The sequence below is a fragment of the Rissa tridactyla genome, chromosome 1 (genome assembly GCF_028500815.1).
Source record: "Rissa tridactyla isolate bRisTri1 chromosome 1, bRisTri1.patW.cur.20221130, whole genome shotgun sequence".
Taxonomy (NCBI): domain Eukaryota; kingdom Metazoa; phylum Chordata; class Aves; order Charadriiformes; family Laridae; genus Rissa; species Rissa tridactyla.
In genome coordinates this window covers 170743873-170770428 of record NC_071466.1, presented here as the reverse complement: position 1 = coordinate 170770428, position 26556 = coordinate 170743873, and the positions used below count along the sequence as shown (strand labels likewise).

The 26556-nt window shown below is 37.7% G+C and overlaps 1 protein-coding gene across 1 annotated transcript; it reads right to left on the bottom strand.

Moving 5' to 3' along the window:
• Positions 1-9034: 9034 nt before the first annotated feature.
• On the bottom strand, positions 9035-20244 carry LUM (lumican). Its single transcript, XM_054215363.1, has 3 exons — positions 19968-20244; positions 16031-16927; positions 9035-10080 (listed from the first exon to the last, which is right to left on the bottom strand). The coding sequence occupies exons 2-3, from the start codon at positions 16905-16907 to the stop codon at positions 9926-9928; spliced, it is 1032 nt and encodes a 343-aa protein (XP_054071338.1). The 5' UTR covers positions 16908-16927; positions 19968-20244; the 3' UTR covers positions 9035-9925.
• Positions 20245-26556: the final 6312 nt, after the last annotated feature.

Here is a 26556-nt window from a genome sequence, read left to right as displayed (position 1 = left end):
CAGCCCTGAGGATTGCTTCATTTAGCAAAGGCTGCAATCCAGTGTGCCTGATTTGGGTACTACTTTACTAAAATGCTTGGTGTCTTGCTCCAAAGGACAATCAGTTTATCTGAAACATGCTCTTAGATTCCCTTCTTGATGACTAGAGAAAAGGTGATGCTTCAAAACCTGAAGAAGAGAGGAATTCCAGTTTATGTACCCTTCACCATATACTCTACTGGTAGCTCCAGACAGCCATGCAGACCACTTAAGGAAGAAGTTTACATTTACTCAGGGTTCAGTCTGCCTCTTTCGCTTCTGAAGATCGGCGTGTAGTGGTGACCTCTCCCTCGTTTTTGCACTGCCGTTTGAAATAAAGAGTAGGAAGCTCTGAGTCAGGAAGAAAAAGCTTCCATTTCCAAACAGTTCCCTGATCACTAGACACTGATATATCCCTATTAATAATATCTGCTACTTTTTTTATAAAGGAACCACAAAAGGTCGGCAAGACCAAAGAGTCTAAAATAAAGCAGATGAGTGAGCCTTTCAGGCTACCCCAAGGGACAGTGCAGACAGATCAAAGGGGACAGCACAGATGTTCCAGACCCTGCTCCAAGGGACGCATTTTACTCTACTTCATTTGTGGTGGAAAAAAAAAACCACAACCATGAAACAGACTTAGGAGCAGGGACTCTGCACCTCTCCTAGAAGCCTAGAATTGCCTGCCTAGACCTCTCAGTGGGAGAAATTGCGTCCCTTATATAAATAGGCATTTCTGTGCATATGCAGGCAGCTAAAGTATAGGGAGTTTACCTTGGGAGCTTTCAGATTAGATTAGGAGACATTGTTTAAAGGAACCCTGGAAAATAGTTGCACTGGCTTAATTTGTGAATGCCACCTGTCCCCTTGTTTATATAGGATTTAGGAAGATAAGATCCAATTCTAAAAGTCAAGAAACAAAATTCTAGCAGTTTACTTTCTGCACATCTTCACTCCCTTGTAAAAAACACAGTGAGAACTGAGTAGCTCAGCTTAAAAAGATCCTTGCAGAGCAACACATTTCAGAACAGAACAACTATGGAAAAGGGCTCGGCCCTTATGGGAAATATAGTGCTCTCCTGAATATGCTTCATTAAGGAATTTTTTGGCTGTCTGTTCCTTTTCTCTCTCTATTTTGGGCTCTTAATCACAGTGACACCATAAAGGTTCCATGACACAATGCCAAGATCTGGTATTTATCTTGGTTAGCTAGGTTTAGTTTACCTACTATGTAAATGTGGCTGTCAATCTCTTACCTTAATTTGTTTTCATGTCTTCAACAATTTTAACACTGAAACAAATTTATCCTTCTGACAGGTAATTAACGATAGAACAAGAGGGAATGGGTTCAAGCTGCAACAGGGTAGGTTTCAGCTGGACAGTAGGAAAAAATTCTTCAGAGAAAGAGTGGTCAGACACCGGAATAGGCTGCCCAGGGAGGTGGTGGGGTCACCATCCCTGAATGTGTTTAAGATTTGTTCAGATGTGGTGTTAGGGGATATGGTGTAAGGGAGAACATTGTAGAGTGGGGTTGATGGTTGGACTCAATGATCCCAAGGGTCTTTTCCAACCTAAATGATTCTATGATTCTATCCTACCCAGGGACCTGGTTTTTAAAATGCTAGATGTACAACTATATATGCTAAATGTACCTTAAATTAAATACGTAACATGAATTTATCAATTGAACACATACGTTGAGTTCTTGGGCCTGCATGTGGCTATTTAGATGATTAATATTTTCCAGGCAACTAATGGTAAGTTAAAACATGAATTAGTCATTCAATGCCCATACTGTAAATCCGCAGTTTCGAAAAGTAAACGATCATGGATTACATACTCGAAGATAGTATAAAGACAGTGAAAACAGGCTGTGAGGTGTTAGTGTTACTTCTCTGTGTTACAAAATATTGTTCTGTTGTTAAAGGAGTCTAAAAATATTTGAATTTGAATTTGTCTTCATTTTAGATTCCCACAATAGGATGACGAATTCTGAGAAGCTTAGACTTATAGAAAGATCTCTCCTCTAAAATAAACGACAAGGGTTTCATAACAGAGTACTCCCATAACTTAATGAAAAAAATATTTTAGTCCTCTTATAATAAAGCTCTGCTAACCTGATTCTGCCAGATGAGAAATTCAAGGTTCAGGTGCTTTTTTAATATTTAAAAAGAAAAGCCAAATGGCATAAGCTATATGAAAACCCAGCCCTTATTTTATTTCCCATTAATTACAGTACTTTTTGGTCTAATTTTTAATACAGATACTCTTGGGAAGTACTGAAATTAAACATTAGAATATGTAATTATTTTTTTTCATTTTCTTAAACTGTCATAATTTTTAAGAGTTGGCATTTTGCAAGGCACTCAAGTTTTCTTCCAGAGTCCTGACTTGAAGTTAGAATCTCACTCCCCATGAATACTCCGGTCACTAATAATCCTTTCAGATGGAAAATGTTGAAACTAAGTCTTTCTACTATAAATCAAAGTCCTCAACACCCAGCACTTTGGTGCCAACTGACACCACCTTTTTCTTTGAAGAGAGCTCTGGAACCCTACTCCAGGGAGAATTCATGCATCCATCCCTATCCAAGCACCGCTCAGCACTCCAGAGGCCCTAAACAGTCAGGGTTGTGCTCCAGCATTGTCTGCTCTTATCTTACATGATTCCCCGCTCATCATGATGGCTGCTGTGAATCCCAGAGGCAAATGCCTCGTTCAGTTCTGCATTCTGTGTATAATATACACCTCATCTCAAGGCTGTGGTTTTCATTAGGAACAACTTCTCTGTCATCTTTTTCAATCTACAGTGAGAATGCAAATACTGCAGGAGATGACTTTGCTTACCCAAACTTAGGGTCCTGGATAAAACCATTTCACTTTTACACATGGAATCACAAATTCTTTTTCAAATCAATGCAACGTGGCACATAATTTTGAGAACTTATTAGTCTTACTCTTGATTTTATTGGCAGTACAAGGGTTGTAATGCTGAAATCTAAATGTGGAGTTCAGGAAACATTTGTTTATCTAGTTTGGAAACCAGTCAACAGAATAAGATGGATGGCAGATGCACATGATGAGATACTGGAAAGTTGATGAAAACAGGAATTTTGAAAGACAGTACTTGGCCTTGTTTATCTTGAGGACAGCTTATTATTAAATTGGTTTATAAGGTGTGAAATTTCTAAAGGCTTCCAGTACTTCTGTCTGAAGTCTTATGCATGTTTCAATAAAACAATTAACTTCAATAGAAATATATTTTTACAGATATTATTCAATATATTCCAAAGTGTGTTTGTAATTCTTGGAATATGTGCTCTAGTCAGGTTGACCAGATAACACTGCTGTCTTGCATGCTTTACCCCACGCTAGGAGACAAGGGATAAAGGCAAAAACGCTCTTTTGCACAGTGTAGGTATCTGTATAGTTAAATGCAACGGTCCATTCTCTTTGCGGGTCCAGAAGCTACATGTTAACTCAATCACATTTGTAGCCATAAACCCTTGTGCTAACTGAACAATGCAAGAACTGATTGACCTGCAACAGGAAAGATAACAGGGGCAGCAACCTCCATACTAGCATGGAACCCCTGGCATGGAAGTTCTCAAGTTCAGCAATCTAGTATTATTTTTCTCTGCTGAGTGCTGGTGCATCAACCCCAGCAAGGAATCCATCTATCTATTAAGAAAATGCGTATTGCCTGCCTTGGAGGCAGTACAGTTATGCCCAGAGGTGGATCTAGCAAGCAGCTCCTCAAGAGATACAAGATGTGTGAGGTTTTGCATTTCTGATGAAGGACAGAAGCCTAAAGTCAGCAAATTCTGTATTATTAAGCAGCTAGTTATGTGTTCTGTCAAAGAAATGTGCTGCAGTTCACACTGGTATCCCAGGAAGTTTACTTTCTCTCACCAACTTTCATGTCTTTCCCTTGGTGAACAAAAAAACTCAACACTTGCAGGGTCTGGTTCTGAGAAGATATTTGGGTGATTTTTCCTACGCCTGCTGCTGAGATATTATAGTAAGGGTCTCTCTGCAACTGTAAAAACATGGCCCGTATGCTAATCAGAATGATCTTATGGTGGTTTAACTGTTACAACAAGATCTGACAGAAGGTATAGGCAGCGCTTATGAACCATTTTAAACAATGTGGAATTGTTTTCATGAACATTGAAAAATATTTTTAAACACCTCATAACAATGGATTTAGACACTGTTCTGAAGATCACTTTCTTGGAGGGAATAAAAAACTCCATGATTCTTTATATCTTTCCTTGCAAGGAGGGTTGGTTTGCACTCTTTTTCCAGAACAGTAGTACTTCTGAAATAAAGCTTTCTTCTTATTCAGAAGTCAGGTGCATTTGACCAAATCCCTATCCTTCCACACTGTCATCTGAACTATAAATAACAATTCTCTTTTCATGTATTTGCCTCATTTCTTCACTACCTCCTAATTAAGACTTTTTTTTCTGCTTTTCTTTAAAAATTTCAGAATAAAAAGTCATGCTGTACCACAGAGGTACTGCATAAGGGGGATTAAAATTAAATAATTATTGTTCAGGTAATCAAGACTTGTTGTAAGTGCTGTGTTTTCTGATCTGCAGATTTGAGATTCTGAAAAGAAAGATAACAGCCCCCAAAAAACATGTAGATGGGGTAATATCCACAAAGAATCAAGTTTTACAACACCAAAGAGTAACAATATGTAATTTTTCAGATATGCTGTTGCTCACTGAAATCCTCAGCTCTTGATTATATGCCTATACTGTCATACACATTGATGGAGGGATACAGATACCAAGAAAAAAACCCAACCAACCAACCAGCTAGAACCCTAAGGGTCCACAAAAGCTATCAAACTGAAGATAACTCAAAGTATCCAAAATGAAATCTTCAGAGCAAAGTGATTATGTTATTCAGTGAGGACAGCCATGGGCAATGCAGTCTCACCTCTGAACTCGTTTGAGTTGGGCACTTCAGGCAGGTCATCTCTCAGAGACGACTGGTAGGAACCTACTTGTCATTCCAGCACATGAGGATATGCACATAATTATTTCCTGTCTAGCCCACAACAACTTTATCTCAAAGCTGCAGAGTATAGTGTGATTAAAAGTGCAGCCTCTTCTTTTAAGGCTGTTTTGCTTTTGCGTAATGAAGTGATCACTTGCCCAGTCATTTGAACCTGACATTCCTATATTCATGGTGAGTGTCCTGAAATACAGAATTAACACTCCGTTTCTTTCTCCGTGCTAACTAATGTTGAACTGTTCATACCAAGTAGAAAAGATTTAAGAGATTTTTATCTGTGAAAGCTATAAAGGCTACTGATAAAGTTATTTCCTTACAGGCTGAGAGGCTTTTATGCAATATCTAAATCTGCAAAAAAGTTCAGAACGAGAATGTCCTCCATGAGCACTCTGTCCCCTGGGATGGTAGCTCATAGACTGTTTTCCTTATTTTGTGTAGACATCTAAGCATGTTTGCCAGTTCTGTCCCACATGGAAGAGTTAGATGGTGTGGATCTCTGACTTCACTGCCAGCACTGAATTGCTCAGAAGTGTCAAAATGGGAGCAGATTTGCACAAGCCAGCTGCAGACATTTGGCCATCAAAAGAAAGTTTCCACAGTCTTTACCTATGGAATCTATACCCAAATGTTAACTGAGTTATGATTTTGTGAGTATCATGGGAATCTGAATTATGGACTGGAACCTGAAACAATACATTTTCCACATTAATTTAATGCAAAGCTCTTCAGCTGTAGAGATGGTTATTAAAATTGGTATTGTCCCCCATTGGTTACTAGTATTCTTAGAACCACAGATTCACAGATATCATAAATAAGCTTAAAGGAACATCTGAAGGTCGTTTAGTTCAACCTCCTCCTAAAAATAAGGCTATCTTCAAAGCCAGATCAGTTCCTTAGGGCACTGCCCATGCAAGTTTTCAAAATCTCCAAGGATGGAGAGTGCGCAGCCTCCTTGAGCAATCTGTGTCAATGTTTTACACGCTCATTGTGAAGAATTTGTTTGTGTGTCCAACCTGAATTTCTCTTCCTGGAAATTTTCCTTTGCCTACTTGTCCTTTCATTGTGCATCTCTGAATCTGACCCCTTTAGTGCTCTTTTAGGCAGCCGAAACCTGCAATAAATCATGGGACTGAGGCATATGGTATATTCCGAGAGGCTAAGGGAAGTGGCTTGGCATAGCCTGGAAAGGAGAAGGCTGAGGGACATTCTCTTTGCAGCCTTCCATCTTAGTGGCTCTGCACTGAACTTCGTTTTGCTTTATAACCTCACAGTCTTTACCGTCTTCAGTCTATGGTTGTTGCAGCTGTACGTATAACCATTCAGACTGCTTTTCTTAATGATGTTTTGTCTTGTTCCTAGTTTTCAAAATAATTTGGTTTATGCTAAGCAACTCCTCATTTATTCCCTTGCAGTAAAACTGAAGGTTTGCGAGTAGGGGTGGGAACCTGCTAGGTTTTTTGCACTGGAAGGACAGCTGGGATCAGCCCCCGCACACTCCTATCTTGACCCATTTGACTGTGCTGGACTCTATAAAGCATTAGAGAGCATGTAGGATTCATGCTTCCAGTGTATGTCCAGATATTCATGTGAGTCACTGCCTGTTCCTTCTAGGGAACTTCACAGGAATTACAGGATGGTAGGGGTTGGAAGGGACCTCTGGAGATCATCTAGTCCAACCCCCCTGCCAGAGCAGGGTCACCCATAACTTCTGTAATTTAATTTAATATCAAAAATTGCTTTTAAATCAGATAATACTTGGTTATTTGAAAGACGACTCTATCGTTGTGAACGGCTGTGCAACACACTTGCAGACCAGTTCCTGAAATTTCATGGGTAAAGTTTTTGTTGAGTTTGTATGTTGTCATTGTAATACTGCTTCTCATGACATTAGTAGCAAAATTTACTTATTATGTCTGCTTTCAAATTCACGTCTTTCCAAAAGATCTTGATTTTTGTAAATTTTTCTATATGAAACTTCACATGAAAGTGTCATGACAAATTCACCCATTTTGACCTGAAGGAAGGAGGGACACATATTTTAAGTAAATTGTATAGCTATACTGTAGGCTGCATATTATGTAGCCCTAAACAGAGTTTAGTTCAGGCTCATTTACCCACTCCACTGTCTCCATGCTACTGCAGCTGTGTTATTACCTGTTCATGCCTGCCTACTTTTAAGTAATATGTTTATACCTGTACACATAAGGATTTTATAATGTGACCAGCTTAGATGGGAACAGAGATCATGTTTTTCAGTATCCACAATGAGAGGGGCTTTCTAAACCAAGATCCTTCACATTCCTTTCCAGGAAGGGCAGAAATTGCAAGTTATAGTGACTCAGTTTCCAAGGCTCTAGCTCTGTGAAGTATTCCCAAACATCTGCATTTCTGCCTAGTGCCTAGAAAACAATTCATGTAGCATTCATAAACTGAGAACTAACGTACATGTATATTCTTGCCTATCTGTTTCTGCACAATATGTGTATATTGGGAGCTTAAACAGTCTTTGTGGTGATTCAAACCAGTTCGTTAATGAAGCAGCAGAAACCTGTGCTTCTGTGTCTCACAATATGAAAACAGAGCTACGGTGTCCCATTTCTCCTGTAGCATGTTCTAGTCTTTTCAGATAGTGTCAAAAGCAAGCTGTGCAATGCTATCTCTCCCCAGCTAACTGGGAAATTATGAATGACATGAAAGAGGTGTTCAAGATAAAAATGTACTGCCAAATGCCATTTTCTGTGAGTTGTCCAAGTACTTATTGCAAGGAGAAGGTTCCTCAGTTTCTGAGGCAAGTCATTGGTACTGTTTGCTACTTTGACAGAGAGCTTCCTTCTACTCTGTCCCTTGAAGAGAACCTCAAAATCCTTCGTGAACATCTGTGGATGCTTTATTTGCAACATATGGGTATGCAGAAAGTACCCTCGTCAACAGGTTTTAATCTGTCCTGAGGCAGACTGTTCTCATTCTCATTGTTCATGCTGTTTCATTTTTCATAAAGATAACTGGTTTGCTGAAACAAACTGAAAAGAAGAAAACATTTCTGTCCTGTTTGCTAGATCACAGCTGTGTGGTAACAAATCTCAGTATCAGTTTTTGCTCTAGAGGTCTTAGTGTTTAGTGTTTTTCCTATGAAGGGGACAGCTGGGTTAAAATCTCTCGGGAAATGGCTGATGTTTCCCATATCTTTTTCCATTCTTTGGGGTTTTTTTGCAGGCACTTCTTTCTTCTTCTCCTATGTTTAATGCCTAGGTGCTATTCCATAGTGATTCTCACTCTGATGTGTTCAGAAAGCCCCAGCTTTAGACTTTATTCTTCTATGAAAATTCTAGCTTACTTGTAACAAAGGTTACTTTCAATCTCTCCTGTCTGTGGATAAAAAAAGCAATGACACTAATGAATTCCAAAAGGACAAAAAATGAGGAGGGAAATATTTCTATTGTCTCCTGCATCTCTCTTTTTGTTTTAGTCCCAGGTTTCTTTGTGAATTGTGTATTGATTCTGAACATCTGGAATTGGCAATGCGCCGACTAAATGGTTTGGTGTGGGTTTTGGTTGTTTTTTTTTTTCAGAGGTGATAGTTTCTGCTTTTGCTGTAGAAACTAGAAGAGTTTCTGTCTGAGTGTTTAATAGTCTAGTAGTTGAAAAGAAAATAGTACCCGTGGGATGATCTGTGTTTGCAAGCAAGCCATTTATGGCTCTCAGTTACTAACACATTTATTTTAGTGTGTGTTCCAGGATGCTGACAATATTTGGACTATGCATTACCAGATAGAATATACTACCAACTCTCCATCTTGAGTGGCTAGGGCTGCATTTTACACATTGCTTGTGGCTTCTGAGAGATTTCACTGTTCTTTTAACAATGCTGAGAAATTAATTTGCACTATTTCATAGTGCTGTGACTCCCATACTGCAAACTCCATAAGGCATCGACTTAATGGCCAACACAAATGCAGTGGGGTATGTTAAATTATATGTTTACAAACATATTGAAACTTGACAGTAGAGAAAACAGTTTATTTAACCTTACAATAAATTTTAATAATAATAGAATAGCTTAGATTATCTTGTCTTAACCTGAAGGTTTTTTTTTCCATTTATAAAAGACTGAAACATAGTTGACAATGATATGGACGCAAAAATACTATTTGCTATGTTTTATTTTCTACAATCTGGTTAAAAGTAGCATGCAAGTAATTGAATAAAAATACTTGTATATATGACTTATTTTGAAATAAAAATTATACCAGCAATGGATAAAAATCTTACCATGAAAGTTTAAATGAAGTATGACAAAAAGAAGAGTAAACAACTTTGTTTGTTTCCCTGTTATCTTTCACATATTCCATTAATTTAGTAACATCATGGGCTTTAAAAACATATTTTAATACATTTTAAATTGTTTTTAGATTGTTAAATCATTTTTTTCCTTTGTCATTGATAACTATGAAAAAGATGTGAATAGTTAAGGAAGTTGGATTGGTTGGAGAGGAATCTTGTATTTACACAGGCTAGCCCATACTGCTCAGCACCCTGATGAAATCCACCTGACTTTCATGTAAGTCTGGTACCAGCTGGCATGTATTGCATGCATGGACATAGATTTCTATGAAGTTGAATGCTTTTCATCAACTTACCTAGCCAGATGAAGGCATATTTTGCACCATATTTGGTCATTCTTGTGCTTTCTAAATACAACCATTTGTAAAAATGTGCACACGTTTCCTTAAGGTTGCAAGTCCATGCTAAATATTAACAAACAGAATGGATAATATGCGGATTGACACTTTTTTTAAGGCATATCCTAATTTTAAAGAGCTATGATGATGTAATTCCTGTAGTTACTGCCCCTAGAAGGGAACTGGATGTTCCCAGGTATCTCACTCCAGTGAAATTTCAGCAGCCACTCGAAGGCAGTTGTACATCTCCTGTGGCAGGTCAGCCCGAGTAAGGTTGTTTCCATCCAGGCGCAAATGTGTGATCTTGGAATAGGTCATTGGCCCAACAACTTTACAGAAGCTGCTCAATGGGAACTCTGAAACAAAGGGAACATGAATGAGAGGAAGCATGAATAATTAAGACAAATAGGACAAACCCATTATTTTTCTTCTACAGGACATTGACATCAATTGAATTCACACAGAAAATAATTTATAAGGACTCCTTCAACAAACCCGTTCACCAGTATGCAGACAAATTTCATATCTTCAGTTGCTTTTATGTAGCAAAGGACTAGCTCTCATAATTTCTGAGAAATCAAGGTAGTGTTCTCAAAATCAGTTGCCATTTTAACAACCAATCATAGGTCAGTCATGGATTTTTGAAAACACTACCTTATATATCTTTTCTGCATGACCAACTCATCTAAGAAAATACGAAGATCTAGGTCATGTTGTGGTACTAAAAGAAGTGGAGGAAGTTTCTTTTATATCTCCACTTTAACTTCAATTAGATTCTTTCAGAACTGTCATTACAGTAGTCTGCTATCATTGATGAAACGTGGCTTCTGTAAACTAAACATAAATGCACACTCATCATACGGGCAGCACTTTAAAGCATGAGAGTTTAGGAAATTTTTTGGACACAGAGATACGGTGTTGGAGAATGGGTGAAGATTTGTGTATCTTTCACAAAATAAATAGGGATTAAGGAATTGTGTTTCAAATGTTAGATCTTGATCATCATTTTGATTAAAGCAAATCAAAACAATTTCCTAGGTTTTTTATATTGTACAGCCTTCTTTTGGAAGGGTGAGAGATAAAATGCATCCTTAATGGCACATGTATTGGGTAGTCTATACTGCAACATAGTATAATTTCAAGCCTGCAGGATCAATTCTGATACTCTTACAATCCAGAATGTACGAGCTGAAGCGAACGAATGATTCTTGTGAGTTAGGATCATATAACCTGGGAGATGTTTATAGGATTAGGTCTGTGTGAAATTTTGCTGAATGAAAATGTAAGTTCCTGGGACTTTGCATTAAATTCCTTGGCCCATAGTCTATACCATTAACTATTTAGGTCCAGTTTTCCGCGGATAGTTTGGGTATAATTTGTAAAGATTAAAATAAACATGAATACTAATTTATTTTTTTTCCATTTTCTTGTCATTCAGGAACAGCATGGTAAGTATATTTTTGTTGAAGGCAGACATTGAAAAGCCTTCTAAATTTACTTATTTGCTTTTTCCATATCGTTAATTTTGATCATCAATACTAACATTTGGCTGCAAAACAAGCTAGGCTTATACAAGTTGGGTAGATGCTTAACTGCTAAAAGGATGTAAACTTCATGCATATAAACCACAAAGTTTATCTTTGTTACCAACATACTCAGTTGTACTGACTATTTGTGAGACTGTAACTGATTTGGAAGTAGATGCAGATCTAGTCCTCACAGAAATCAAAGGAACTCCGTCATGGACTTCAGCGGGATTTGGCTACAGTATTTGGTGCACACTCTTAGCTTTTGGGTATTAATTTTTCATAAAGATCATATAATAATCAGTTGTTAGAAGTATATTTAAAAAGTTTGGTTTCTAATGGTAGTCTCCACCAGTAGAAAATAAGTAGGTTTGGTGAATGTACCTGATGTTTTGTTACCTATATGATCCATGTGGGAACTGCAATCAGTGATACTAGAGCACTGTTGCATAAAAAACATGTCAGTAGCTTACTTCCTCCTTTATTACACTTATTAGCGTAGCAAGTGTTAAAATAGCTTCCTGAATTTATACTATTCAAGTTCAGAGGCAGTGTACCTGGAATTTCACCGTTAGTGTGGCATTCATATTTTCCCAACACGTAATTCCTTCATGAGCCAGACACTGAGAGAATAAGAAGGATTGGATGAAAATTGGATTTTCATCTGAACAATTAATTTCTCACTAAAAGTAGCTGTCACCATAAGAAATTCTGATACTCAAAAAAAACTACCTGAATATTTGAAATATCTGGGGGAAAAAAATAATAAAACCAGGATCAGGCATGTCTTTTCCTCTCTCCATAGGAGAGGAGAGAGGAGGAGAGGAGGAGAGATGGGAGCATAGAAACATTTTTTTTTAGATAGAATTTTTTTTTTTACTATATTCTAGGTGAGAGTATAACCCTTGTACATCCGGAGTGTAAGCAGCCTTTAGCTGAGAGGAAGATTAACTGTGCAAAGACTCTTTGTTCAGGCCTGCAATACAGTGGGCCATCCTAATGGGATCTGAAGTCCCATAGACATCCTTGCTTTTTGGTTTGTGGTCCCACAGTAACCATATCTGAGTCATTTCTGCACAGGCCATTGTGAAAAATCCTTTTGGGATTTGTGGAGTGAGCCAGATAAAAGACCATAAAGCACCTCCCCAACTAACTGTGTTCAGAGTAAGTGCAATTATGGCACAGGTACTGACCTAGACGATGGACTGAAGCAGAATATGTGGCCCCTTAACTGTCCTCTGGAACATATTCACATTCCCCCGTATTATACTTCATTACATGGTATCTTCTTTCTGGGGTTTCATGTGGAAACAACTCTCTCCTTAATCCTTTACAAGTACAAATGAAATACGGAGAAGTCCACCTTTGGACCCTCTTCTTGTATCACTGAACCTCTTTGATTCCTGTACTTTTTTTCCATCCTGCAGAGTTTCTATTTCCTTCGAGGAGACTATAAAACAAGCGTATATATATACACACACACATACATATATATGTATATATGTAATATATATGTATAAATATATAATCCTAATGGCATCTTAAAGCATGGTAGCGAACCACTGTTGTTATTAAGCAGGAAATTCTACCCTTAAATTGCAAATAATAAGAAATATAAAAAAAAAATATTTCAATTTAGAAGTTACAGTTTAGGTGTGAGGTATGGAGAAAACAAAGGCTTTTATTAACCTTCCATGGTCCTATGCTAGCTTGGAGATCCAACTAGCACCAAGTACAGTAGATGGACTATACGATTGATACTTAACTTACATTCAATATAATGGATGTCCTTCAATTTATTAGTTAGAGGTCAGGGGAGTTACTCTGAATTTGTCTTCGTTCCAGTTTTCTATCTGCTTTGCCCACTGCTCCTCACATCACAGATGAAAACAGAACATACTGAAGTCAGGCCTATTCTGAAACAATGTTTTTTTATGTGTATATTCATCAACTCTTGCTCAAAGAGCTCGTTCAAATGAAGACATTTCTCAACCAGGTAATTTTTGCATGTATGGCATTGCATAATGACTGTAGCAAGCCCAGGATGAAACACATGGACAATAATTTAGAAAAATATTTCCTTTCTTTCTGGTAATATCAAAAGTGTTAGAAGCAGATTACTTTTCCTTAGAAAAATATAATAGTTAATTGATAAATTGAATTGACAAATAATTAATTGATAGCATAGAGGCACCTGAGAAAAAGGGAGAGAGTAGCAAATGAAAAACTCTGGAGAAGTTTATTTATGTTAGGTTTCAGTAGAAGTGAAAACTTTAAGCTATGTAAGCATAGCTTAGCACAAGGACATGGACCTGTTGGAAAGGGTCCACAGAGGAGGGCCACGAAAATGATCAGAGGGCTGGACCACCTCTCCTATAAGGACAGGCTGAGAGAGTTGGGGTTGTTCAGCCTGGAGAAGAGAAGGCTCCAGGAAGACCTTATAGCAGCCTTCCAGTACCTAAAGGGGGCCTACAGGAAAGATGGGGAGGGACTCTTTATGAGGGAATATAGTGATAGGATGAGGGGTAACGGTTTTAATCTGAAGAAGAGTAGATTTAGATTAGACATCGGGAAGAATTTCTTAACTCTGAGGTGGTGAGGCAGTGGAACAGGTTTCCCAGAGAAGTTGTGGATGCCCCATGCCCTGTGGAGTTCCAGTCCAGGCCAGATGGGGCTTTGAGCAACCTGGTCTAGTGGGAGGTGTCCCTGCCCATGGCAGGGGGGTTGGAACAAGATGATCTTTAAGGACCCATCCAACACAAACCATTCTATGATTCTATAATCTGAAAGATTATACTTTTTTTGACATTTTAGGACAAATTATTACCCTTAATACAGAAGTCTCCCTCTCACAGTATAAGCATACCACGGGCCATGGTATGGAAGGGAAGCTGGCCTTGTTTACAGTCATTCTTACACAAATCTCTGTCAAATTGAAATATTCTATTAAAAAACGAAACTGGTCACCTGTTTGCAGCTCAAGCACGCAAAGGTCAATCAAATGAATTTTTAGAAAGACTAAGCATTCACAGCTGTAAGTCAGATGTAATGAATAGTGAACTGCAATGGCTTTGGTTACCCTGTGTCTGGTACTTCATTAAACTGAAATTCTTATTGCTAACTAAATTTTGTCCCACGTTGTCAAGTCACATCTTAGGGAACACAATATTATGCCTGTGAAATTAGATAGTCAAGAAAATTTATTATTGAAGTCTTCTAGATTTTATGGTTAAGCAAAAACCACTAAATCAGAGTTCTCTTGCATCTGTCCATAGGGTAGTAATGACAGTGCAGCAGTAGCTGGTGCACACCCACTTCTCACACCATCCCCCTCAGCTGCTAACCAGTACCCTGGAAATACATCTTTCATTGCAAAATTAAATTATTGACATAATTTCTCAGAAGTCCCTGGAAAAAAAACTCCCTACCTGGGCATCTTGCAGAAGTCTCAGAACAGCCATTCTAAGCAAGGAAATTTGCCTCATATATCTCATGAGAAATTAAACATCATCGTTAGCTCTTTTAGGAGTGAGAGAGTATCTGACAGAGTTCTACAGGTTGCTGCACGTGGTGCCTCAGGTAGGAAACACTAACTCATTATTTTCCCTCTTCAAAACAAGGAACTGAGATGTAACAGGAAAAAAAATCATAACATTGAGGAAAATGTGAAGAATAGTAAATATAAAACATTTCAAAAAGACTTGCCCTCTGCCTGGTAAAATCAGGACTAAAGTATTTGGCTTTAAAGGCTACGTCTGTATGGAGTTAACTATGTATAGAATAGCTAACACTGATAACCTAAAGCCCTGATGGTTACAAGCAGGCAAATAGAAGAGAGGGTTTTATGGTTTACTTTATGACAGCTAACAAGATGATGGAAGTCCTCGTGCAGAAACACTGTTATGTCTGGCACATCTGCCTCTCCATCAGGGACCACTGCTGACAGAGGTGCAGCTTGGAGAGCTTCTGATGTGATTGTGAGGCCTCTACGGCACTCCAACACTTACTTCCCACCCCAGGATTAGAACAGCCTCGTAAAAGCCCTGTCTCCATAGAAACCTCCATGATCTCATGCGAGGTGTGACATTTATTGACTTCAGAAAGAACATTTTTTCAAATCATGGTTGAATGGAGACAAGCTTGCCACCTAATCATATGATATGGGAAACGGGAACAAAAAGAAGAAACAACAGGGGCAGCTCGTCAGATTTCAAGATGGGTTTGGAGGGATACTGCATGAGACAAGGGAGGAAAGAGAAAAAAAAAGCTATTTTGTTGTATCCTTTTTGCTGTGCTTTGTGCCTGATACCTTATGAATCTGCTGTCTTCTCCGTCTCTCAAACCATGACACCCCTCCCTCCAGCACTCTCACTACCAGCTTTCTGAAAGGTTACACATACCAGGTGATGTCTGTCTCTTTTTGCTGGCTTACGTTCCACACTGACTAAACTTTTCCCACTGTTTTTTCCTCAATTTATAAGTCAACTCCATTGGCTTCAATGGAGTTACTCCAATTTACATGAGATGAGAATTTGGCCAATAGTACCCACATTAGTATGAAAACAGAAACTTCTGTCTTTAAGGTTAATTTGAGTAGCTATCAGATAAATGCCTGTCTTTTAACATCAATGTGGACAACAGTCAGAGAAATGTCAGTGTGCTAACAGTCTAACCAGTACCACTTCTTCAGACTGGTTGATCTACCTTTTCAGATATTTTTGTTGACCGTCACTGTCCAGACTGTGGTAAAAAATATTGAAAATATGCAAATTTAACTCACTGTTAATTTTGTTGACTTGGAGGTAGAAGTTTTCGAGATTCTCACTGACGGTTGGAATGCTCTTCAGTTGATTGAAGGAGAGATCCAACTCAACCAGAGATGTGATATTGAAGACATTGCCTGGTATTCCAGAATCTGTTAATTTATTGTGGGATAAACGTAAATATTGCAGGGCTTTAAAACCTTGGAAGTACTCATCGGGAACATTGGAGATCTGGTTATTATCAAAATACAGCATGAGTAAAGAGTGAGGCAGTCCTGACGGGAGCTTTGTAAGTCGATTGAAGCTTAAGTCAAGATACAAAAGTGAATTCAGGCCTTTAAAAGCCCCAGAAATAGAATCTGCTTTCAGCTGGTTGTTCTGGAGGTGAATGACAGTCAGATTCACCAGCCCCTCAAGTGCACTGGGATTGACTTTTGTGATCTTGTTGTGACTTAATTGCAGGTCATCCAGAGTTTTGGGGAGTGGTCCAACAGCTTCAGTCAAATTGTTGTAGTTAATGTGAAGTTTCTTCAGATGCTTTAGTTTAGAGAAGACTCTTCCCTTAATTTTTGAATTTTCCAAATGGTTGTGATCTAGGATCAGCCACTGGAGGTCTGTTACATTATCAAACGTGTTCTCTTCAATGCCCTCAATCATATTGTTTCGAAGATAAAGGTATTTTATTCCACTTGGTACAATCGGAATGGTTTTCAGTTTAAGATTGTCACAATACATGGCAGTAGGGTAGCTCAAAGGACAATTACATTCTGGGGCACAGACTGCTGAGGATGGCCCAAAAGGATCATAACCGTAATCATCTGCAGGACCATAGTCATATTGGCAAAAAATGCCACTAATCAATAACAGAAAGACGGCTAGGGAGTTTAAAGTCATCTTTCCAATGTGTCTTGTCCCTGTATAGTGAAAGGGAATAAAAAAAGTTATAACTTTCTTTTTTTCTCCCTTTCAGCAATATTTGAAATTTTACCACATAAAGATTGTAATTAAAAACTAATTAATTCAGTCTTCCTGTTTAAAGCAATTAATTAAGAAAAAATACATTAGTTTGTTAGCATTGCGTTGTTACTGCTATAAACTTACAGTCCTTGTCTTGTCGTAATCTGTCTTTGTAATGCAAAATTGCAGGCCATTCTGCTGCTGTAAGCAAAACATTCTTTACACCTTCCTGCATTCATTCATTAAGTCACAAGAACAACGATAAAGTCCAAGTTTTTTAAACTTGGCACAGAAGGGTTTTCAGTTTTGCTGAAGACCATGTTCAGAGGCAGTTCTGCTGTTTAAATTCTATCAGGCGTTCCTAATATACTGAATTGCCTCATGTGGCAATTTGACTTAAGTTTGAAAGAGCCAGGGAAGTGACAAACTGATGGTAATGATCTGCTGTATAGGGTGTTGTTAAGATGCCTGTAGCTTGAAATATCTTCTTCTCATGGATCATATCCAGTAAATCATGATCCACTAAGTTTCATATCCACATAAAGAGCAAACTAATAGAAATAGGTAGCATTTTCCCCTGGACATGTCAAACAACCAGCACTGCATATGTGTGCACGAGTATACTCTATCTAACATGGATCTACAGTGGATCTGAAATGACTGAATTTCAGATAGTGCAAATGTTCTTGCAAATTCTATATATAACAGTAAATGTGTTAGTTACATTGTATGACCATTATAAATCAATAGAACAATAAAGCACCGTCTTTACATATTTGGTCTTCCAGTTCACAAATGGTAAAAGGACATTCAGTGTCCTTGGGGGTGTTCTATTGTGATCCAATGAGTTGTCTCACCTTAATTTTTAAGGGCATACCTCCCTCATCAGGTACTCCGCAAGAGTCTAATTTGTGAATTTTAGTATCTTGCTTTTATTTCTTTGTACTGAGATAGATGTTGTGTTGGAAAAGTGGGTCTAGCATCACTGAAGTTAGTGAGCTTACTTTGATTTTCACCAGTAAAAGAAAAGGCTAAGTGTATTCAACTACTATTCAGAAAGTGAGACAATTAAGAAAATCCTTAGAATCTTCTTGTTCTCAGGTAATTTCAGAAAGCACGTGAAGACTGTAAACAGACCATCAGACATTGATCTCGGGTCTGGGCAATCTTCCAGCAAAGTTAGTTTTGCTATTGACATTGATTAGTACATAGCGTTAAAATGCAGAGCCATAGCCAGAAAGTCTTTCCTAATTCTAAATTTCCTTGCTTTTATTGACTTGATAAAAGACACATCACATTCTAGTAGGCTAATAATCTCAACTAAAGTACCTCTTGGTGGGGCCTATTGATCTCATGCAGTACAGCATGAAGATTTTTTAAAAAATGTTCTCATGTTATCTCCAGTTACCCACAAAGTCCTTCTGCCAGATTAGTGTTAGTCCCATCACATTTACATAATTATGAACCACAGGATAGAGCAATCACTGAAATATGAGTTATCAATGTAATTTTCTTTGTCTGTTCTTCATTACTGCATCAGAATATGCAAACTCAACATTCAGTCCCCTGCTGGTATAAATAAGTACAGCTCTTCTGAAAGCAAAGACACTACCGTGACACAATTCAGCTCAAAATCTGGTGTTATTTAGGTACTAAACATTAAGGATGGGAGACTAACTGCTTCTATATTCATAGTATAAAACAGAGCATCTTATTGGATTACACTCTCTGGCCTCACGGTGACATTTTTACACATATGCATCGTTTTATAGTCTTACTGATAAAGTAGCACAAACATCCTACTTTAAGCTCAAATTCTACTGTTCTTCTAGTTTCAAATTATATTTGTAATGGTAAATTTTATTATTGATATCACAGGCTGGCAGTTCTTTTAAATAGTACACATTTTTTAACTGCTCTGCAGAACCCTGGAAGTAATTTAAAAAGTTAGACCACAAGTGTTTTGAATTATTTTATTAACAACATTTTAAAATGTAGATGGCTATTCTGCAGTGCAAGGGAATATGAGCATGTGTGTGACATAAAATAGAACACTAAAGTACATACGTTGTGCAATTAACTTGTTTTATTCATGGATTTCTCATTCACGTATCTAAACGTTCCCCTGTCAGAAGTGTAAAAGGTAAATAGATCACGTACACATGCTTGTTTGTTGCACTGATCTGTATGAATCCAAAAGGTAAAATCAGAGTACATTCTTAGACGTTTATCTTATAACATAAGCATGTTAGAACTAATTGCCTGTGTTTGTTCTAATCAGTTATCTTGTAAAATACCTGTGAAAATATTTGTGAAGTTGCTCAGGCAACTTGCCAAAACATACTAAATGGCAAATCCATGATTTTGGAAAAATGCTTGCTACAGAAGTGCAGACAAACTATTCAAACTGTTTTCAAGCTAGTCTATACTACCTTAATCCTAAAGCTGTTGTGAAACAAAATAAGTATACGTTTATAATTCAGTCAGCCTTAAACTAAATATACCTTAATTCTGCAGCATAACCTCTTACACAGTGTGCAAAAGATTTAATTTTTAAAAGTTTCAATATTGTGTTCAAAATGTGCTTTAAAATTAACAAAATGCCTGCAATTTTCCTCTCATTGTTTACTTGATTAATCATTTATAGATCAGGATACCTTATCGTTTTGTAAAATGAAGCAAAATGATTTAACAAATGGAATCTGTGGAGCTCTTATGAATGAATAAGTAAGCAGTGAGTACTCTTAAAAGTTTCTTTGTACTGTACATCAACTCTTTTTTTGAAGTAGAACAAAACAGACTGCAAAAAAGTGCAGTACTGATGCGCAAAATATGTGAGGTTGTTTTAAGGAAATTGAGAAAGCAAATCCACTAAGCAACTGTTGATTTGTGTTCAATTTACAAATTGGCAAACTTATCCTGACATGTTTTCACGTTCCCATTACAGCTATATTTAAATAGCTGAACATTACACTTAAAACATGCAGCAGCACTTACCTTACTGCCTTGAAGCTGCTTTCCTTAATTCCCAGAGCAGATGCAATAAGGGACTGTATCGACCAATATATGCCGTAAACAGTGTCAGGAGGTAAAAGTCTGCCAGATCCTCTCTGTTACAAGAGAAAAAAAAAAAAAAAAAAGCCCTAGTCACGCTGTTCTCTGAAGCTGCTATGTCATCATGGTGATCTTGTGGTGTGGCATGTACAAAAATGCAGCTCTCTAATGAAGTGCAGGTGGATACCATATTTTGTACAAGGACAACCCATCTGTTATTCCTGTGGGATGAGAGGATGATCAGTGTTTCACAAACCTGAGAAAGTTTAGACCACTAGCCATAGCCTTACACAACTAATTTTTTTTTATTTTAATTTAGAGGGAAAACACTTCAGATTGTAAAACAAATTACAAACAGACTTTTGTTTTCTAACTTACTTTATACTGCTAGACATGAGCTAACAAATAGCACTCAGACCTCAATGCTGCTGTGCTTCTTCAGCCAAGTGACTCATTCATTTTTCTGCCTTTTTCTTTAACTATCTTATGTCCGTAGTAAAATATCCTTAATAAAAGTTTTAGCTTATGGATAAGAATCAAAGATGCAGGATTATCTTTGAATTATAACCCTTTCCACAACATTAAATTCGGAGTTCAAAGGGTCTTCTGCAAAGCACTGGAATTTATTTGGTCTGGAGATTTTCTTTGGTGATAGAATGCATGTTTGTTTAATAATCCCAAGAATGGTTTTTCAGCAGTTACTGTAAGCTCACTTTATACATTTGTTCATTTTTGCACTTACAGCTTTCTTCTGCTTTTCAGAATCTGGAACTACTCAGCTTTACGTTGTCTGTTTCTTATTCCATGGATGTAGTTCAAGAATGCATCTTAAGGCTTGGATGAGATGTTATTTTCACCAGACAACGCCAAAAAATAATGCATTAAGACAGTAACTGTTTAAAGTGGGTCTTAATTCTTCCATAAGAACCTTCCCTTATCTCCAAATGGTGGATGTCTTCCCTTTTTATGGGATACAAGTTCTTTCTTATAAAGTTGGATGGGAACAAATGTGAAATGTACATACAGAAAGCCTGTACAAGCTATTTTAAAATGTCTTGTGTGTTTAACTGTATTTAACTGTAATAGCTGTGGGTACAAATCAAGTTTCTTGTCTGTTATCAACTGGCTATCTTTATGAAAAGTCATGGTACAGGATGTGGCTAGGCTGGTGAACCCCAACAGCTCCCTGAAGAAGAGGAGCCTGGATGTGGGCTTCCCTCAAAGTCTGCTGCTGATGCACCTGGGCCTCCATGCCACTGCAGGTTACCGGGTGAGGGAAAGGCCTGGCATAATTCAGTGCCCTTCACTGCGAACAGGAAAGACGTCGAATGACGGCAGACCTCTGTGCTTCTGCGGTAATGCAATTAGCAAACAAAGTGCCAAGTGTTAGTGCAGCCCATAGGGAGTGAATATTAATCTTTCAATGTTCTGACATCATTCCTGTCACCCTGGTGAGGAAGAACCATTTACATGTTGGGAAACAGATGCTGGTGACAGACCATAACTACATTACTATTTGAATGATGCAAAGAAGCAAATGTGAAGCAGTGGGATTACGATAGTGAATTAAGGTAAGTAGGTGAAAAAGCGTATCAGAACTAGAAATGTAGAAGTGGACAAAGCTGCTGTTGTTCTGCATGTGGACAAATGGAGACCAGATGGAGTTTCTCAAGCACAGTATCATACTTATTTGAAAATTACTTCATTAGTTTCAGCTGACCAAGGAAAACCTTAACTGTAGCCTTGACTGCAAGTGATGCAACAAGCAGGAACATTCAGCAAAAGATCAACTGGAATAAAGAAAATATTTTGAACACAGAAAGAGATGTCCTGTAAAGCAATACTGAGCTTTGCTCTGTGGAAGAAGGTACAGCATGCTGAGCAATGGAGCATAATGTTTGTAAAGAGAATTTTAAAATTCATGGGAAAGGCACTGGTTGCGTTTTCTCTGATTAAAGATTTGTTTTGAAGGACAAGCTCAATATTATAATAAATTAATACATATTTTGATCTTTCAGTAATAGTTGTAGTTTTACATTTGCAGTACAAATAGAATTGAACACTGGCTGCAAATACAGGATAGCGCAGGCTTAACATGGTTTTTTGGCACAGTTATATTTGTGCGCCAGTTGTTTATTACATTGATTTCTGTAGGTCCAGTATACATCGTTTTCCTCATTCTATTAACAGAAATACAAAGCATGCATATCTTCATAACTTGTAGAAAAATCTTATTAAACAAACGTGATGATATTTCACAATTAACATATGGTAAAAACTTGGGTCACGTAAAGTTCAGCTGAGATTTTTCCATTCATATAGTTCCCATCTTGCTGACTGTTTTAAATTAGCTACATACATTGCACAGTCAAGATTAAGAATCACATGCCTTCCAAGGATCAGATATAAAGCAATAGATTTTCCCTTCTCTTTAATAAGATTTTTGCCATCTCTCCACTCTGTTATTTAATACTTTCCCTTCAGCATCATTTTGTATGCTTTCCTAATCCTGCCCTTGTGGCTCATGAAGCACTCACCTCATACAACTCTGTTTGGGAGAGCGGGTGGGGACTAAAGCCCAGCAAATGGAGATATGGATTCTTACGGAGCAAAAGGTGGGAGAGTGGGTGGGTCATGTCTTCTTTCTGGCCCTATTTTGTGTTTTTGGGGGGGTTTTTTTGGTAGCTCTCATAAGTCATTAAATGGCATGTGAACATATTTCCAAGGAATTTCCAAGGAATACACAAAACAATGTGTAAATTCACCTATGACACCTAAGTTGAAAACAAGTTATGAATATGCTTCATATCTGATAATGTCAGGACATATTGTTATTTCACCTTTACAGCAACTGTGCTCCTAATTAAGCTATCTCAGTTTGTTTTCTCCAAAGTTAATTTTCTTATTCCTTATTTATTCATTTTTCTTGAATGGGAAATGTGATCAAAACCTATTCTCACCTAGTTTTCTTCAGCTTGTGATCCACGAACAGAAATATGATTTTTCTTTAATTCAAATCTCCATTCTTGTTAATTCGTATTTTCATGGATGGAGATGGCCAAGAATTCTGTCAGGTTGCAGAGAGAGAATCTCAAAACAGAGCTCACTGCAAGCATATCACTTCACTGTGGGTGAGATCTAGTTTTCAAATAATGTTTAGTTACAGTGATATCTTTTCTGCGTTTTCTTTCCTGTAAAACTATCCTCTTTATAACTTCTACCCTCTTCAGCATAAATGGAAACTCCTCCCAATCTGTTTGCTTTTAAACCCCTTTTCCCCAAAAGACTCAAGTTACTAAAACCTAATAAATATTATATAAACCAACTGCTTCCTTTTAGTCTTAAACCTGTGTACACACCTGGTACACAGATGTGTATCCCAAGAACGAAGATATTTGGGTGCCTAAAATTAAGAGTAGGACATATGGGTCATAGGGGCATATATCCCCGCAAAAAAGTGGTTGTGGATCTTTTTACTTTGCCATATAAAATAAGTAGTGAGTTTTTGCACTGATCACTCATTATTTAAATTAAATATTACTCTCAAGATGAAATGAAGGCTAGTTCATTTAAATTGTCTACCTGTAGCAGAAGGTAAAGAAATGTCCCTTAAGGAAAACTCCATTCCATCGCCACCATACAGCAAGACACTTAATTAAGAGATAGTGTAGTGTTTATGCATGATGTTTTCCATATCTCTAAATAATGAATAAATAGCCTGTTGGACTACGTATAGTGAATAAACAAAAATATGATATTGGCTCAAATCTCCAGTAGTAATTAGATCAATGTTTTTGTGAAGTCCTGCAGCATTTTGAAAATATTACTTAAGGCTGACTCATATCAAATGAGTTCCACTAAAAACATTTCAGTTCCAGATTCTGAAGGCTGTAGGTGCTTATTATTTTTTCATCTGAAAACTTCCATTCCTCTAACTTGAAATTTTATTTGTCCAGCCTCTACACTGCACTTACATGTTAAATGGAAAGTTTTAGGGCACATACTATAAGCATTACAAAATTTGTGGTGATCCAAATCCTTTTTTTCCTTTCTCCTAAAAAGGAAATAACAGCTTTGGAAATCTACAAAAACAGCAATAGTGGTACAACCTATTAGCAGACCACAACAGATATTTTAGTTGAGCATGTTTTTGTCATTCTGAAAAATCGTTCACTGTTTTGCTTCAAACTTGACAGCATCTATATTCTAGTACTAATAGCCTCCTTCCCATTGCTTTTCAGACTTTTTTTTTTACTAGACTGTGCTTAAATTGATTCAAATTGTGAATAGCAAAATTCCTTTGAGTTGATTCAAAGCTTGATCGAACCTCTTTTATGATAAGAACTACACAGATGAAGGCAACGTGCTTTTTTTAAAACAGATTCCTAAACATACTGTATTTTGTGCTATAGCATTTAAAATGCACAGGTCTACGTGTAAAAGAAAGTCAGGTGGCCCTGATACCTGAACCAATTCAAATGATTCCTAATGTAAAGAATGTAAGAGGATCTCAAGGAGTTGTTCAATTTGTGGGAAAGTTGTTGTTACAGGTAAAAATTATAGTAACAGCTCTGTATTTTAAACAGTACAGGTAATTTACAGGAAAAGAAAGAAGTGTATTTGGCAGACTTGGCTAGTTTACTGCCTATTGTTTGTATATACTAATGCTGTATCAATCTTGTTTGAAAATCATTGGATGCTAAGCATCATCCCTTAATCTGAGCATTAGCAATGTCTGTCTGCTTTCAGTTCACTGCTGTCTAAGGTCAGAAGGCATCATCTACCCTGACCTCCTGCATAACACAAACCATTAAACTTCATCCTGTTACTGCTCTACTGAGTTCAACTAAACTCCTTTGCTTACATATGCTTCTGACAGCATATTACCATGATCTAAGACATGAAAACCTTGGCAGTTTTCTAGTTTGATGCAAAAATCTGATGATTTTTGCCCAGTCTGGTTTCAGTATCTGGCAGGTTGTGATGGGCATCCAGGACTTTCCCATCTGTGGGCAGAGGGTTGCATCTTGAGGAAGCACTCAACATAATTTAGACTGTCAGTCGAATAAGGCTTATTTGTCACAGTGTTCATCCTTGTGTCTGTTAATGTCTACTTGCAGGCAGTACCTAGAAGTAGAGGGCTGGTTCCCAGGTGGTAGGAAGGAGGGTCAGCTCGATTAGCACAGACCCAGGGCATCCCCGCTCAGTACATTTGTCTTCTTCTGTTTTCCTAAAGGAAACTTTAGGTTTATGAATGCAACAGGACTGCCAGCTGGTACAGAAACAGTAGCTTCCAGCTCGCAGGCTGCAGGGGGAGGTCCCGAGGAGTTGGCTGCTTCTCTTTGTGCATGCAGCTACAGTGGGCAGCAGCTGCTGGGACAGTCTGCTCTATCAGACTTCAGCAGAAGTGGGAACCGCTGCCTCCTGCAAAGCTGGTTTACTGCATCATGCTGCTTCTCCATGAGACGCTATCTTCCAGTGAGTTCCTATAACTGCAATCCTTCGCCTGAAGTAATACAGCAGTATGGTGCTATATGGTTGAGTGTTAGGTCGTCCTGCGAGGAGCAGGAAGTTGAACTCCATGATACTTATGGGTCCCTTCCAACGCGAGACGTTCTATGAATCTATGATTCTATGATTCTATGCAGAAAGCAGCAGTCTGGTGTGCAGCCACATACTCCTTAGCTTTGAACACGGGGTCCAGACCATGAACATAGCATTTGGGCTTCTGCCAGTTGATGCAACCCTCAACTCGAACATATCCAGATGGTGATGATAAATTGTCTTTGGCATGAAGATGGGACAGTTTGGGAGCTGCTTAGTGTGCGGTTTTTTAAAGTACTACTCATTGTCATTTTTAAAATTAAACACCTCGGAAAAATCTACTGCTCCTAGAGAAGACCCTGTTACCCACAAAGTTTACCATCTCATGAACAAGTAAAGGCTTGATACATAATATCTATTATATTATTAGTTATTTATTAGAATATATTCTAACATTAGTTGTCACTTAATTCATTACCAACTGAATGCTGTATCAGATTTTTGCATTATTTTTTCCTGGGGCTGATGGCAGGTTTATAGCCTTGAGGTATACTATCTACTTACTTGTAGTCCAGGAACACCAACAATACACTGGTGTTCTGGTATTCCCAGGCTCATGAAAATGGACTGTAAATGAACCAAAGATCTCTTACATGGCTTCCTAAGACATTTAGGTACAAATTACTATGACAATCCAATTTAAAAATATTTATCACTAACAAATATTACTTAGTTTTTTCCCTTTAGAAAGAATATGATAATCCTCATATGATGAAATCAGTTTGATGAAAATACATCAGTCTACTCCTCTCCAAATGCAGAGAAACAATGATTACTAATTATTTTGTTACATATTTAATTTTTGCCCATTGTCTTGTGTCTGTTTAGTTGTGGTCCTTTAACATTGCTAGAATTTATTTTCCGCCTCATAAACTTCATCTTCTTCCAACTATCTTCAGCCTTGCTATCTGTGGATGCATCACCGATA

What these genes read in the sequence shown, in the direction of transcription:
- LUM (XM_054215363.1), bottom strand. Translation starts at nt 16,907, where the DNA reads ATGACTTTAAACTCCCTAGCCGTCTTTCTGTTATTGATTAGTGGCATT. An exon ending in CCAAGTCAACAAAATTAACA is followed by an intron (nt 10,081 to 16,030) that starts GTGAGTTAAATT and finishes CCTTTGTTTCAG; the next exon opens with AGTTCCCATTGAGCAGCTTC.